At 65.2% G+C, this 15,704-nt stretch overlaps 1 protein-coding gene and 1 long non-coding RNA gene across 6 annotated transcripts; one reads left to right on the plus strand and one right to left on the minus strand.

The window, feature by feature from the left end:
• The first annotated feature begins 10 nt into the window (after positions 1-10).
• On the plus strand, positions 11-2,161 carry LOC149744095 (uncharacterized). The gene is made up of 2 exons (XR_016391537.1): positions 11-331; positions 920-2,161. It is a non-coding gene; the product is annotated as an uncharacterized LOC149744095 (long non-coding RNA).
• A 1,472-nt stretch (positions 2,162-3,633) lies between these two features.
• MKNK2 (MAPK interacting serine/threonine kinase 2) lies at positions 3,634-15,305 on the minus strand. Of its 5 annotated transcripts, none has more exons than XM_089905733.1 (14): positions 15,034-15,305; positions 14,040-14,174; positions 10,431-10,518; positions 10,232-10,333; positions 10,054-10,151; positions 7,891-7,970; positions 7,493-7,566; positions 7,142-7,246; positions 6,945-7,000; positions 6,760-6,855; positions 6,106-6,300; positions 5,177-5,341; positions 4,415-4,458; positions 3,634-4,065 (listed from the first exon to the last, which is right to left on the minus strand). In XM_089905733.1, exons 1-14 carry the CDS (start codon positions 15,139-15,141, stop codon positions 3,834-3,836), a joined length of 1,578 nt encoding a protein of 525 aa, XP_089761859.1. In that variant the 5' UTR covers positions 15,142-15,305; the 3' UTR covers positions 3,634-3,833. The 5 variants fall into 5 exon arrangements, with proteins under 5 accessions (XP_089761859.1, XP_089761860.1, XP_089761858.1 ...); XM_089905732.1 differs by having other exon boundaries at positions 3,635-4,071; positions 15,034-15,303; XM_089905735.1 differs by lacking the exons at positions 7,493-7,566; positions 10,431-10,518 and having other exon boundaries at positions 3,635-4,071; positions 15,034-15,302.
• Positions 15,306-15,704: the final 399 nt, after the last annotated feature.

Below are 15,704 nucleotides of genomic sequence, written 5' to 3' on the forward strand. Positions count from 1 at the left end.
GCAGGGGGGAGGGCAGCTCCAGAATCACATATGTGATTCGCCGTGATCTCTGGGTGACAGATCCAGTTTGCAGATGCCCCGGACCAGCTGAAGCACCTGCCGTGAGCCCGTGAGCCCCGTTTACTGAGGTGCAGACAGGTGGCCACGGTCGCCAAGTTGGGAAAGGCTTCAGCTCCTCCGGCTCCGGGATTTTCCTGCCACTCCTCCAGGGGACGTGGAAGGGGCGGGATCGGCCAAGAGGAAACCGCAAACATCAAATGTACAGCGGCAGCTCCGAGAACAAGCTGTGCCTGGCAGCTGCAACTTGGCAGGCGGCACGGGGCAGGCAGAGGTCAGTGGCGGGGCCTGGAGGGGATGGGCAGAGCTCGGTGCCACCTAGGAGGGCGGTGGCTTGGCATGCGGCACCCACCCCATTCCCCCCACATATACCGGGCCAGGCAAGGGACGGGGCGGGGCCTGGAGGAATTGGGAGGGGGACTGCGGGGTTTGAGAGGAGGGCTCTAGCAGGCGCTCAGCGGTAGGGCCAGGCTCCAAGGTGTGCCTGAAGGTTCCTCTGGAAGGGCCAGGTTGGGGAGGGTGCCACCTGGCGAACCTGGGATCCTGGGCAGGAGAGGGGATCCTAGCGCATACACCTTGCCAGGAGGCCTTTTAGACAGCCCGGAGAGCCCCCCTCTTGCCGCCCCGCCAACATGCAGGCTGTCCCGGGCGCTGGCAGACACCCAGCATCTGTGCGCTCTGTGGCCTCCACCCTCACCAGGCCCGTCAGCCCTCACTGGACTGGCTGCACGGGTGACAATGGCTCTCGGGGTCCTTTGGGCCCAAAGCCCACACTCCACCTGGTGACAAGAACAGTCCTCCCAAAATGGCATCTGATGGGGTCCGTACCCTGCTCACTTTCTTCCTACGGGTGTCCACCCAGGGGCAATGAAACAACCACCGGACAAACGTACACTGATGTTCACAGCATGACTCACAACTCAAAAATGCGGGAACCTCCGTGTCCATCGATGGGTGATGGATAAACACAGTGTGGTCCGGATGATGGACCAATCACTCAGCCATGTAAAGGAGTGAGGCACTGACACACGCCGCAACACAGATGGACCTCGAGGACGTGATGCTCAGTGAGAGAAGCCAGATACAGAAGGCTCCGGGGGCTGACCTGGACTGGCCCACCCTGGGACTGCCTGCTCCCCACCCCAGGCCCTTCAGAGACGACCACATCTACTTCTTTCTTGTCCCTCTCGCTGTACTACCTGCTGGCCTCCTCACCTGGCTCCTCTCAGATCCCCGTTGTCAGTTGAGAAAACTGACAAGCACAGCAGTCCTTAACCACTGGACTCCACTGCCACCCCCTTTTGGCTCCTTTCTGCAGGGAGCCCTCCCTGACCCACCGCCTCCCTCTCCACCAGCATGCCCCCCCCAGGATCTGAAGTCAGCCCTGGACTGTCCAGCAAAACCCTGCCTACAGCAAGAACTTAATCATGGCTGAGGAGATGGAGTCTAGAGAGGGAGGCTGGCCAGCCATGAGGGGGAGGTTTGGAACACCGGGTTTTATCGAATTAGGTTGTGCTGTCCAAAGGCGCCCCTCCCCCACACAAAGCTGTTTTCCCATCTCCCTCTGGATCTGGGACAGCTGTTCGCTTGACCCCAACCTAAGCTCGGACGTGGGGAGGTGATGCAGGAAGGCTTCTGAGGACAGGCCGCTCAGATCCACCGGCCATGCTGCGAGGGAGCCCAAGCCACGCAGGAGGCCACGTGTGGGCACCTGGCCCTCGTTCCCAGCCGAGCCGGCCTTGGTGCCAGCCCAGCCCACACCTGCAAATGAGGAGTCTCTCCCAGCCGAGGACCCAGGTGTCCTGGAGCAGAGAGAAGCCGAGCCCACCCGCGCCCCATCTGAATCGGTGACTCACAGCATCACCGGGAATATCAAAATGCCTTCGGGCCACTAGGTTTGAGGCAGCTCGTCGCAAGGCAACAGAAACCGGGGTGCGGGCGCGCAAACTAGTTTTTATGACTTTTATTAAATCCTTACAAAACAGAATACAAAATACCGGCGTTGACAGTTGGTGTAAAGGAAAACTTCTGAGCTGTATCAGTTCACCTGGTACAGTGGAGTTAAAGTGCTTGGACGTTTTTCCCCCACTTTAAAAAAATTTGAGTTCTTTTTTTTGTCTTTTTTACACATCTTAACGTTGAAACACTGCTGTGCCCCCTTCCCCCCAGCGCCAGGCTCGTTCACAGTAACGGTTCTGACCAGTCCTCCGGGCCGCACTGTCGTTGTGACAGGGGTGGGGGAGGAAGTGGCTGTCCCACCTTTGAGGAAGAAAAAAAAAAAAAAAGCTGCTCACAGCTCAGCTTTCCGGAGTAAAATGGCCATGGCGCCTGCAGCGGGCGAGAGTCCATTTGTTTCTTTTTTACAAAAAGGCAGACTCCTCGGTTGCGAAACATGGAATCACTGATGGGCGAGAAATGATGGGGGGGTGGCCTCCCCACCCCCGGAGTCTTTGGAAAGGCCAGTCCACAGATCGGTGGGCGGGCAGGACGGGGCGGTGGCCCCCCACCAGCCACCAAGGACGGCGACAATCTCCGAGACTCGGGGGACCGCAGAGACGGCACTCGAGCCCCCCACGCCTCGAGGCCCGCCCCCCCCCCACATTCAAGTATTCGTCAAGAACAGGGAAGGGAAGTCAGCTGATGTTCTGGAAAACTAACGAGACAGGACAAACAGCTAGGAGCCGGAGGGCGGTCTGGGCGGCTGCCCGCGCCCCCAACCCCGGCAGAAGCCCGTGTGCACGTGGAAAAGGAAGCCTGTGAATTGCATAGAGTCTCCCACCCGAGGACGAAGGGCGTCAGAGTCTCCCCAGCCCGGCGGGTCACGCGACGTCTGACTCAGGCGCGGGCGGAAGGGGCGCGGCAGCTGCGGCCTTTTCCTGAAGGTGGGCGGAACAGAGACACCGCCCTGTGGCGGGGGTGTCCCGCGAGACCCCGGGGACGGGGCTGAGAGAGCTTCCACGCCAGACCCGAGGGGCGGCCGGGCAGGACGTGGCCGTGGTCAGACTGAGCCCTGAGAAGGGGCACTCGGGTGCCCGGGTCGGGGGTCCGCGGGACCCCCACGTCGGCTGACGGGGGCCTGTCCGGCTCCTCGCGCTTCCTCTGGCGCCCCCATTCGCGGGTGGGCACTCCCCAGTGGAGAGGCCAGGGGAGGGGCCCCGGGCAGCTTAAGGTCAAGGTTCGAGGGAGCCCCGATTGTCAGTCGGCGGGGGCTCCAGCGGGCGGCGCCACCCCGCCTGCCCCCAGGCCCCGCCCTGCGACAGGGGAGACGTGAGAAGCCCCCGGCCCGCCCGGGTGTCTGAGGGGAGGGAAGGAGCTACCGTCTCGTCGAGGGGAGGTGGGTGGGGGTCGACCCGTCCCTGAAAACACTGTGAGGGCCGGGGAGGGGGGCGGCGAGGTCCCGCCGGCTCGGGGAGACGCCACGCCCTCCTCTCCTGAGTCACGCGGGCGGCGGGGAGCGGCCTTCACAGTACCCGGCGCATCCCGGGCCGGGCCGGGGCGGCGGGAGGGCCCCACCCAGCCACAGGCCCTCCGCTCTCCTCCCCGAGCGCCTGCTCTGCGTTTAACACCATTGAAAGGAAAAAAAAAAACAAAAGGAGGGGAACAGGAAAAAAAACCCAACAGCAAAAACCTTATATAAAAAGACCCCCGAGCTGAGCTTAGCGCCTCGGAATCCAGCCGGGGGAGGGCAGCCCGCTGGTCACCCGCGGGCAATAGCTTAAAAAAATCTTTAGACTTGACGGGGGAGGGGCGGCCTATGTACAGAGGGAAGGAGAGGATCACGCGTGGTCTCCCACCAGGACCACGGGGGCCGCGGACAGGCTGGCTCGCTGCCGCCGCTGGGCCAACTTGGACTGGGAGGGCGGGGACAGCTGCAAGCAGCGTGAGGTAGCTCGGATGACCACGGGCTGCTCCTGCCCCGCCTCCTCGGCCGCGTCCTCCTCGCGCTGGGCCAGCTGCCGGTTCATGGCAATGGCCTCGGCCGCGAACGAAGTGAGGTCTTTGGCGCAGCTGTTCCTGGGGACAGGGTGGGGGGTCAGCAAGGAGGGGGAGGTAGCCGCCGGCCCGTCCCCCCTGCTTCCCTCGGGACCCCCGGGGTCTGTGCAGTGCCCTGGGGGAGGGGCTGCACGCCCCAGGAAGCCCCAGACTCCGCAGGGGGGCGGGAGGGGCCGGCGGACTGGAATTCGCGGTGGGGTCACAAACTCATCACCCAGTACAAGGACACCCAAGCGCTTGGACGGCTTCCCCCGCCAAGACTGAAAGAGGATCGTGTAATCTTCTTTAAACATCTTAACATTTAGCGCCCCCTCCTGGACCCGGGGCTCCCCGCTCGGAGCCTGAGATCCCACACGGGCCTCACCTCTGCAGGACCATGGGCGTGGGCAGGGTGTTCTCCGGGGCGCACTGCAAGGAGACAGGAGAGGTGAGGCTGGAGAGCAGAGCCCGCCCGCCTCGGGGCGCCCAGCTGGCTGCGACAGCACCGGGGGTTAAGGCGGTGCACCTGCCCGGGAACCGAGCCAGGCTGGGGGGAGGGGCGCGGCCCGAGCCGGGTGAGCGTGGTGGACGTTGCCAGACCGCGTGATGGGCGGGGCCTGCCTCTCACCAAAGCTGCCCCAGTTCCCAGCAGGGGTTGGGAGCCCGCTCCAACAGCCCATCTGCCTTGACAGTGGGGCCCCAGTCTTTGCTCCCCACAGTGCCAACTTGTATTTTTGTTAAGCCCCCTGCCCTGTTGGCCTAGGCATCTGCCCCGCCAGGACAACTGGGCAGAAGAAACAGCAAGGTCTTCTCAGCTTGGTGGGGACAGAGCCTTGGACGGGGGGTGGCAGGCCCCCGCCTGCCACCTGGCTGACCTCAGCTTGACACTCTGTTCCAGGTGAGAAGAGGCCCCTGCGCCTCCAGGACACAGGGCCTGGTGACTCACTGAGAAGCACCTCCTGCAGTCCCAACCCAACCTGGCCAGCAGGCAGTGGGGGGTCTCCCTGCTGCGCCCTTGCCCGCTCTGGGGGGGTCTCGATGCTGAGCTGCCTAGGGCTGTCGTACCCTTGTGCTCTGAGTCACCCCAGCCCAGTGGCAGAGGCTGGAGGCCAGCCGCCCCCCAGGCCTCCCTGGTGCTCCCACTCACCCCCTGCACCCAGGGGTGCTGCAGGACTTGGGCAGCACTCAGCCTCTGCTTGGCGTCACGGACGAGGAGCTTGGAGATGAGGTCTTTGGCAGCAAAGGAAATGTGGGCCCAGTCCTTCTCCGGAAACTCGTACTTGCCCTCCTGGATGCTCTCAAACAGCATGTTCTGGAGGGGACATGGAAGGTGGGGTGAGCTGCAGCCAGCAAGGGCTGAGTCCACATCGCAGACGCCTGGCAGGCCTGGACCCAGAGGAGTACCGATGAGTGACAAGTTCTGTCAGGGCCCCCAGCCTCCACCAGCTGCATGTGACCTGGGCCCAGGGTTAGGGTCGGGGAAAGTGCCCTGAGCTCAGCTGGCAAGGCCAGGGGCTCTGGCAGGCCAAGGAGGGCAGGGACCCACCCAACTGGGGGTGGCTGGGAGGCTGGGCCAGAGAGTGGACTCGGGGAGGCACTTGGTGGGCTCTGCTCAAGTGGGGCCTGATTTACTGAAGGGTGGCTCTGGACGGCCAGGCTCTGGGGGGATCAGGCCATGAAGCCTGAGCCTCACATGGTGGGTAGAAGGCTGGAACTTGGCCACCTCAAACCATAGGCCTCGCCCCACCTCAACTTCCTGACCCCTGACTGCTTTCTCCTGTTGGGCTGGGGAACCCAACGAGCCTCTGGAAACCCAGAAAGGTCAGGCCGGCAGTGGCCTGTGGATGTTGTCAGTGGTTGGAGGCCAGGCCCTTAGGGGTGCTCAGGGGGGTTCACAGGCCAGGTCCTCCAGGGTGGGGGGTAGGTGTGTGCATGGACCAGGCCTTGGGGTGCACTGGGCAGGCAGGGGTGAGGGTGCACGTGTGTGTGTGTGTGTGTGTGTGTGTGTGTGTGTATGCCGAGGCAGGCCAGACGCGGTGCTCGGGGGAGGGGTGCACGGCAGGACCCCACTCGCACCTGGCAGGCCGGGCAGGCCTCGCCGCGGTCCCAGCCGCAGTCGCTGCCGCAGTGGCCCACGAAGGGCGGGTAGCCGCTGAGCAGGATGTAAAGGATGACGCCCAGGCTCCAGAGGTCGCAGCGCTTGTCATAGATGCTTGCCTCTTCGCTGAAGGCCTCCACCACCTCCGGGGCCATGTACTCGGCGGAGCCGCACTGCGGGCGGGAGCGGGGGCGTCAGGGCCCGTGGAGGGGGGATGGGGGGGCGCCCCGACAGGGACTTCACGGAGCCCAAAGCCAGACAGCCCTGACCGACCAATCACAGGTTGCTGAGGGAGCCAGCCCCGCCTTCGCCCTGCCGGCCAATCACAGGCTGCTGAGGGATTCGGCCCCGCCCCCCAACCCCCGCCCAATCAACAGGTGCCGGGAGCCCGCCCAGCCTCACCGCGCCCGACCACGGCCCCGCCCAGCCGCTCTGCCCGGCCAATCAGCGGCTGTTGCTAAGCGGAAGCCCGAGTTCCGAGGCCCGAGCCGCCAAGCAGGCTCCGCACCTCGAGGTTATGCAACTGTAGCCTGGCACCGGATTCGGGGCCATTCCCGCCCTTTCCAACCCCTGCCAGCTACCCCTCCCCCCCCGCACCCCACTCGGGGCGCCCTGACCCCGCAGGCCCTCACCGGGGTGAGCAGCTCCGGGGTGGAGATGGGGGAGCAGTCCCCGTTGAGTTTGATGCCACTGCCCAGATCAAAGTCACAGATCTTCACCGGGGACACCTAGGCGGGGTCAGAAGGGGCTGTGAGGGTGGCGTCCCGACCCTGGGGGCCCTGGCCCGCAGGGAAGGCCACCCCCCGGTGCCCCTCACCTGGTTGGGGTGCTCACAGAGGATGTTTTCCGGCTTTAGGTCCCTGTGGGCGATGCCTGCAGGGAGAACCAAGAACCACAAGGGAGGGTCAGGGGTCCGTGGGTGGGTGGACACATCTTCCAGAAGTCCTGGGCAGGTGGGCTGGGCGCAAGGCTAGACACCCAGGGACCCCTGGGGCAGGCAGAGTGGCCACTCACCTTTGTTGTGCAGAAAGTCCAGGGCGCTGGCCACATCCTGCACGACCACGCTGGCCTCCAGTTCGTTAAAGTGCCGCCGCTTGTGTATGTGGCTCAGGATGGAGCCTGGGCCAGGCCATGGAGCAGAACACACAGGGGTCACCTCCACTGCCCAGCGGCCAGCACCCACCCCACCCTGGCAGGGAAGCCCCTACTCCAGCCTCCTCGGGTCCAGAGTCCTCCAACCTGAGCTGGCGTGTGGACCCCACAAGGCCCCTCTGATGTGCAGGCCCCCCTGAAAGGTTCTCCCTGGTGGCCCTAAACCCCCGGCCCATTAGGATCAGATGGAAAAGCCTGCCAGGCCCCACGTACCGCCCCGCATCTTCTCAAACACCAGGTAGAAACGGTCGTCTTCCTCAAAGAACTCAATCAGCTCTAGAACGTTCCTGGGGTGGGAGCAGGGAGGTGGGGGAGGAGTGAGGCTTCCTCAGGCCTGTGGGCAGCCACAGAACTGCCCAGCAGTGGCCCGCCTTCTCCACCCCACCTACCCACAGGAAGGCTGCACCCGGGGCCACGGGCCTGCTTCCGCCTTGCCCACCTTGGACTGTCAGCCTGCCTGCCACTGGGCCCACCTACAATGCCCAGCACAGGGCCTGGCACATTGTGGGTGCTCACTAAGTGCTTGCTGGGGGTGATGAGGCACTCGGGCCCATTCAGCCACTGAAAGATGGCTCGGGGCCCAGTGTTGTGGTGAGGGTAGGTCACATTACCTGTGTCCCTGGCACTGATACAACATCTCCACCTCCCGGAAAACCCTACTCCGAATGTGGCCCGGCTGCTTCTCAATGATCTGAAATGTCAGCGGGGGGAGGACACACACACAGACACCAACTGGGTCAGCCAGACCCCCTACAGCCTGAGACCCGCCCCCCTTCCCCTGCCAGAAACTTCCCCTGTCAGAAACTTCCCCTGTGTCACGCCTGAAGCTCGTCAGAGCTTAGATTTTGAAGTTCTGGAAAGTGGAGCTATCCTATGGGGGCCCAGAATTTACTGGAAGTCAAAACTGTGGTGTCAGAACAAACTGGGGGCAATGTGTTTCCCCAGAGGCATCACAGGAGGGGCGAGCGGGACAGGAGCCGGTAGCTCTCCGCCCCTGACTGCCACAAGGCTTGGGGTGTATTTGGGGCCTGGAGCCCCTGCAAGATACTCCTTCAGGGCAGCAGGTTCCTTAGCCTAGCGGCCTGCTCTCCCTGACCAGGAGACTGGGGGCCACTGTGCTGGCTCACACACCACCCAGGGGACTGGAGGGGCCTGGGGGCGCCTGGCTGCCAGCCAAGACATCCCATTTGCCTGGGAACCAGTCTGGACAGATGCCCCAGCCCCATAAGCCCAAGTCTGTTTCAGGCCAGGTCAGTGGGCACAGCCGCCCAGGACCCCAGAGCCTCAGGAAACCAGCCCACGCCTCTGCGCCCACACCCCTCTGGCACCCAGGAGCTCTAAGGACAGGAGGGTTCTGGGCCCACCGCCTGGGGTGAGCTGCTTCGCTCCCAGAGAGGGAAGGTCAAAAAGCGCGTGCCAAAAAAAAAAAAAAAGTGCGTGCCAGCTCTTTCCCAGCAAAGCCAGGCCGCACACACCTCCTGGGAACCTCTTCCCAGGTTGGACCTAGGGCCCCCTCTCACTAGGTGGATGGGCAGCCTGGGTCACCACTGTGCCCGGGGCTCCCGGCCCACCAGCAGCCTGGGGGAGGGGACGTGGTATGCTCCACTGGCCAGGCTCCAGCAGCAGGCGGGCACGCACATCCACTGGTCACTGGGGCTCGGCCACCACCCCACCACTGTCCGACCTGTCTAGTGACAAATACACCTGCCCCACAGAGGGGCAGAACCACCAGATTCCAGGGCTCCTTGAGATAATGCCAGCAGCCGTGCCCTCCTGGAGTTACCTGAATCTCATTCCATCCCTTGGGAATGTGGCTAGGGCCCCCCACTCCACGGAGGAGACAGCGGTCCCTCTTGAGAGGGGACGGCCTTCTGAGGGGTCACACACGGTACAACTAACCCAACCCTCTGAGCCTTGGTTTCCCCGTCCGTCAGAGTGACAGAAGCCAGGCTGCCCAGCAAGGGCCTTAGGAAGGAGGACACTGACCGTGCAGAACGTGCTTGACGCCTGCTAGGTGTGCAGTCCTATGGCACCATCACCCACCCAACCTGGTCGCTCCCAGGGGGTGGGGACCACAGCCACCCTGGTCACCACGCTTCCACCAGGGCCTGAGGCTTCCGGGCCAGCCCGCTTGCCACTGTGCACCTGGCCCTCCTTCCTGGGCAGCCAGCCTCCCGTTACCCCACCCAGCCCAGATGCAGGGTCACGAGGGAAGCCTGGAAGGCTTTTTGGAACGCAGGGTCTGACGCCCGGCCAGGCAACGCAGGCTGCGCAGGCGCACACTGGGTCAGAGGCGGCCCAGGGCTTGCAGGAGGCTCTTGCAGGCCTTCCCTGGTCTCTCCTGATGCCCAGCTCCCCCAGGGCCCCGAGTAGGGCATTGCGTTTCAATGTTTGTAACCAGTACAGGGAAGCATTCATCATCCCTGGGGACAGGGGCCTGGCCCGAGTGACCCAGCAGGTGAGCATCAGCTCTGACTGAAGCCCCCAGTTCTCGGCGGTCCCTCTGGCACCAGGTCCTTGGCCACCTGTGCAGCGGGGCCACCCCTTGTCACTTCCCACCCGGACTTGGGGGCTCAGCCCAGGCTGACCTGGATTCCCAGGTGTGGCCTGAGTCACCAGCCTCGAGGCCATTTTTAAACACTGGTTTTCCCCGCCTGCCAGTCCGGCAGCTCAAATGCCAGCTCCCCTCCTTTTGCCACCCCTGGAGGGTGCCAGATCCCAGGCACGGCTGGGGAGGGGCGAGGGGGCCGCCCAGGTGCTGGGGCCTGTCTCACCTTGACGGCATACTCCTGGCTGGTGATGAGGTTGACGCAGGTCTGCACACGGGCGTGGGCACCCTCCCCAAGCACGTCCTCCTGCAGCTGGTAGACGTCTGCGGAGCAGGGGGCCAGTGAGAGCCACCCTGGGCCGGCCCATCTCCCCGACGCCGCTGCCCCCGCCGGCCCCACTCACCTTCGAACCTGCCCGAAAAGCTGTCGGTGGCCCGGCACCTCTTCTTCTTCTTGCTCCTTTTCTTGGCATCGGGGATGTCGATGGGCTGGCTTGCAGGCATATCTGTGCAGGGGGAGCTGGAGGTGAGGCCCGCCTGGCTCAGGAGGTGGCCCAGCCCTCTGCCACCGCCAGAGGCTCGCCCTCCCCTCCAGCCCCTCACCAGGGCGGGCCGGGCACTCCAGGACGAAGTCAGGCTCCCCGTGGTGGGCCTGGTCTAGGGAGAAGGCCAGTTCGAAAGGATTCTGCCCCTGCAGGAGAGGAGAGGACAGAGCTCAGGCCCCAGCCCTGCGGGGCAGCTGCACCCAGAGTGCCCCAGTCTCCACGTCCACACGCTGCGGAGCAGAAAGCCTGGCTCTGCCTGACCACAAGGAAATGGACCTTTCACCCCCAGCCCAGGGCCCTCGGGGCCTCTGGGGAGGGGGTGTGGTATGGGAAGAGGCCAGACGCAGGCAGGGGAGGGGGTGCCGCCTCCCAGGCCAGGCCTGAGTCGCCGTGGGGCACCAGGCCACGTTTTGAGCCTCGGTTTGCTCACCTGCAGGATGGGGCCAGCACCACAGCATGGCTGACCGCCTGCGCCCCTGCCGCGGCGCAGGGATCAAAGGCGCAGGGCAGCCAGTGGGAGGGAGTGAGTCAGCGGCTTCCCGAGGCGGGGCTCCCAGCCAGGTGGCCCTGCCTGCTTTCCCATGGCTTCCTGGTCTCAGTCTCCCCTCTGTGTAATGGGGCACCACTGCCCTCCTTGCCTCTCACTGTCCGCTCGTCCCCACTGCACCTCCTGGCCCGAGACGATTCCCGCCACCACACCTCTGCTCCTGATGCGCCCACAATGCGCCCCATCCCCCAGCTCTGCGCCTCTCTCCTGGTCCGACCCGCCTCGCTCATCTGCTTCCAGCTCCGCAACGCTGGGACCCGGCTCCGGGGTATCACGGGAAAGGCACCCGCGGTCTCCCGCGTGAGCACTGGGCCGCTCCCTCGCCCGGCCACAGCCGCACTGTCCCATGTACCCTCAGACACACCAGGATGGAGCCCCTCACAGGCCGCGGTGTCCAGCTAAGGAAACAGCCCTTGAGCAAGGAGGGGCCTGCTCAAGGTCACCTGACAGCCCCCGGGACTGGGGTGGGGGTGCGTGGGATCCTAACAAGGGAACGAAGGCAGCTGGGGTTCCTCCAGTTTCTGCGGATCCAGCGTGAGGACTGGCAGCCCCCGGCAACGCACGAGGCTGAGGCTTTAAGGCTGAGGCTCTGAGGCCCCACCGTGTTTCTCTAGGAGTTTGCTCTCATTTAGCTCCCTGAATCCTGGGGGTCCAGGTGGCCAGGGCTTCAGGTGGGCGTGGGGGCCCTGTACAAATAGCAGTGGCTCCAGCTCTGATGCTGGAGGACCTGGGTCAAGTCACTGCCTCTCTCTGGGCCTTGGGACAAGGGGAAGCAGGGCTCCAGCAGGAGGGCCATCTGGCAGAGAAGGAACTCCGGGAGAGCCCCAGGGAGATACCCAGGGGCCTAACAGCAGAAGGGGCCAGGCCAGATTCCTGCAGACGGGAGGCCCGGAAGCCAGTCGGGCAGCACAGGGGCAGGCAGAGGTCACAGGGAGCGGCTGAGAAACAGGCGTGGGCCCTGCGGATAGTTGCTAGGAGGCCAGCGGGCGGGGGAGGGGAGGAAGGCGGCGCTCCAGCCTGTCGGCGCAGGATCCTCCACCAGCACCTGCCTCTGCCGGCCCAGGGGTCCGGCACCCCCGGGGAGCCAGGCACACGGCTGTGCCACTACCGGCAGTCAGCGCTCTGAGAAGGCTCAGTCCAGGGGCGTCTGGAGGCGCCAGGTGACTCCCTCCTCCCAGAAGGAGGGGCCCCAGGGTGGCAACGTGGGGGTGATCAGGAGGGTGGGTGGACGTGAGGCTCGGGGCCAGCGGCAGCCCTCAGCAGCTACTTCACCTCGGCCTAGTGACCTCAGCTCCGAGCCTGACCAGCACCCAAGGGTGACTCGAAAGGACCACGTAAAGGCATGAGGACCTCAGGGGGCCTGTCACCGACCCCACACCCCTGTGCCAGCCTCCAATGCAAAGAGCTGGACCCTGGAGAGAAGGGGCGGCCAAGCCACCAAGGTGAAGGGACACTAGCCATGCCAGCTCCTGTGTCCCTGTCACCACGTGCGGGGGGTGCTAAGACAAATGCCCACGCTGCCCAAGGCTCCACTGTCCAATGTGGAAATGAGGAAAAATACATCAGAGACACCTGGCAGACGCTGCTGCCAGGCTGAGGGGGGGAGGTGGCTGCAGCCCGAGGAAGGTTGGGGTGCAACGGGAGGAGACACGTAGCAAGGCCGGCCTCTGGCCACCAGGAGGGCCACCTCAGAGCCAGCACTCCTGGCCCAGTGTCCCTCCAACTCCCTCAGGACTCCCACATTCCCACCTCAGCGCTGGGCTCTCGCACGGCCTGCAGAGGCCAACCCATAGTACCAGGCAGTGTTGCCAGGCCAGGCCCAGGACTGGCTGTGGGCCTCCAGTCAGCAGGCCTTGGCAGGAGGTGGCTGGAACCATCCAGAAAGTTCGACTTTGCTTTGGCCACTGTGCCAGCCCCACGCGCTAACCCCATCTCGGCTCCCACCCAGCCCCCAGAGGGGACAGACCACCATCAGTGACGTCTCAAGTCCACCCTGCTCCCGCCCAGCCCTGAACACTTGGACGTGCCAAGGCTGTGGCTGCCCTGGGGGGAGAAGCCAGGATGACAGGCGTGTGGGCAGGGGTGGGGCGCTGGCCCAGGAGGCTGGCTGGACGGGCCTGGGAATTTTAACCCAAACAGTCTCAGCTCGCTCCTCCCACCCTGGTGTGCAGTTCGCCTGTAGGCGCGCGCGTACTCACACACTCACACATGCACATACACCCAGGTCTTGCCTTCTCTAGAGGGCAACAGGTTCTTGCCCAAGAAGGCCCAGGGAAGCCATTACATAACGCGGCCAGCGGGGTGGGGTGGCCGCTGACATCACTGTGTCCCCTGGGCCAGGCCCTGTGGGGTCCCTGCCTAGCACCTGCCTGCCCCCCCCCCCAGGCTCACTCATCTGAGACTAGAACTGCGGCAGCCCCATGCCACAGCAGTGGGGCCTGCCGCAGAAACTTCCTGCTCCGACAGGAAATAGCCTTGGGCCTGGGGTGTCTGGGAGGTGCTGGGCTGGAAGGGCATCCAGTCCACTGCCCCATTCTGCAGACCACCCAGGAGGGTGTAGGGGAGGTCTGCAGCCCCGCCTGGGGTTCCAGAAGGAAGGGCCCCGCAGACCCCCGCAGGCCCCATGACGTTGGGGACCGGACTGTGGCCTGCTGACAGTTCCCAGCAGTGCACACTCGGCTGGGCTCTGCAGGGGACACACAGCCAGGGGCCCCCACGGGCAGGACGCCCCTCAGCCCTGCCCGGGGTTCCTGGAGGAAAGACCCCAGAGGCCCCAGGGCGCTAAGGACTGACTGTGGCCTACTGAACTCCCCCCTGCTCACCATACCAGCACATGCCTGGCTCGGGTCGGCAGGGGACACATATGTAGGGGTCCCCAACCCGGTTAGGGGCTTCTAGAAGAAAGACCCGACAGGTCCCAGGGTGCTTGAGATTGGACTGTGGCCTGCTGACACCGCCCCCCCCCCCCCGACAATGCACACCAGGCTGGGGCAGCTCCAGGCGAAGGGTGGGGAGCTGGCACGAGCCCCGGTGGGTATCCTGGGGGGCGGGCTCCGCGTCCCGCCACCGGCCACTCGGGTGGTCCAGCCCGAGGCAGCCCCAAGACGACCCGGCCCTCACCTTGAAGGAACGGTGGAAGCCCTGAAGTTCGGCTGTTTTCTTCTGCACCATCTTCTGTCCGGGCCCCGCCAGCGGGGGAGGGGACGCGGGGCCCGGGGGGCGGCCCGTGGGCGGGGGTCGGCCGGTGAGGGGACCCTGTGGGCGGGAGCAGACAAAGGAGGGCGTTGAGTGGCCGCGGCCGGCGCGCCGGGAGCCCGGGCCAGGGCGGCGAGGCTCCGTGGGGCCCGCTCTCCGCGTCAGGGTCGGGGTCGGGCCGGGGTCGCTGGGCCACACTCACCGGGGTCGGGCTCGGGCCGGGGCCGCAGTGCCGCCGCCCGAGACGCGCAGCCCGGAGTCCGCTGCGCGGACCGCGCGGGGAACAGCGCCGCCGCCGCCGCTGCCGCCACCGCGGACTCCTCCGCCAGGGCCGCCACCGCCAAGAGGAGCCGGGCGGGCCGCGTCGCCGCCACTTTTATAGGCCAGGCTCGCCTCCCCCCCCCCCCGCCCCCCGCCCCCGCCCCGACGCAGACCCCGCCCCTCATGGCTCCGCCCATGCACGCACGGCGGGGGCGGGACTGGAAGGCCGCTCTGGCAGCGGGGCGTGTCTGCGCGCCTGCGCCGTGTGGTGCGCGGGGTTCGGGGGGCGGGACCCGGGAAGGATCCTGGCGGGCGTGGGCAGGTTTGCCGGAGGCTCCGGGAGGCCCGCAGGACCCTGACACTGAGCCCAAGCCCGGCCCTGACCTCTGGCAACAACCGCGGTCTGTCGGCCGGGGCCTAGAATACACTGACTCCTTTGGGCGACACCCCTGCTCTAGAACCTGCCATGGCTCCCTCTTGCATCTCTGTTCTAGGATCTGCCATGGCTCTCTTTTTGGGCTTCCCGATCCTGGCCCCAGCTGTCGTGCAGGCGCACCCAAACAGGCTTATAGGCCCAGTTGCCTCCCCAGGTTGCTTCCCAAGAGTTCACGTGATTGTTGGCTGGGAAAGGGGACCACATTAGGGGGTGGGGACAGACCTGTGAAGGACCATCCTTCAGTCCTGCAAAGGAGTGCTTCGCCTGCCTGATGGAGAGAAAGCCCAAGGGGTGGGGGCGACCAGGACAGGAGGCAAAACACAACCCCATTTTGGCTGGGGCCCCTGACCCAGGCTCTGAGAGAATCAGTCAGCTCTCTGTCCCCGCAGCCCAGTGGTGCATGGTCCTCAGACCCGTGTCTGGACTCTTAGTGTTACAAGCCTGCGGAGTGAACTGTCCTCCCTCTCCTCCAGGCCCCAGCCTGTTCTTTCAGAGGCTTCCCACCACCCACCCCCAACTGTCCCCCAACGAGGCCTGAGCTGGACCGTCCCCTTGCCTGTTAGGCTACCTCTATTTCTGTGCTGCCCCCCAAGGCGACAGCTCAGGCCACAGGAGCTGTAAGGCCTGACCTCAGCCAGCTCTGGGGTGTTTGGAGGGACCTGCAGGGAGCTCCCCGGCCAGCCCGCAGCCCTCCCCTGCCCCGTGCGTGTGCGTGTGTATGTGTATGTGTGTGTGCGTGCACACGTGTGTGTGTGTGTGTGTGTGTGTGTGTGTCTGTGGACACACGTTGGCTCCAGGTGCTGGGGTGGGGCTGCTGGACTTGCCTGCCCAGGGGAAGCCTCAGGCTCCTTCCTCATCATCCCCACCCCTCTCCTTACCGGGCTGTCCCTCTC

The sequence above is a fragment of the Delphinapterus leucas genome, unplaced genomic scaffold, assembly GCF_059928025.1.
Source record: "Delphinapterus leucas isolate spDelLeu-1000000601 "Yukka" unplaced genomic scaffold, BTC_Dleu_Yukka2 spDelLeu_asBTCV2_sq25, whole genome shotgun sequence".
In the NCBI taxonomy this organism is placed as follows: Eukaryota; Metazoa; Chordata; class Mammalia; order Artiodactyla; family Monodontidae; genus Delphinapterus; species Delphinapterus leucas.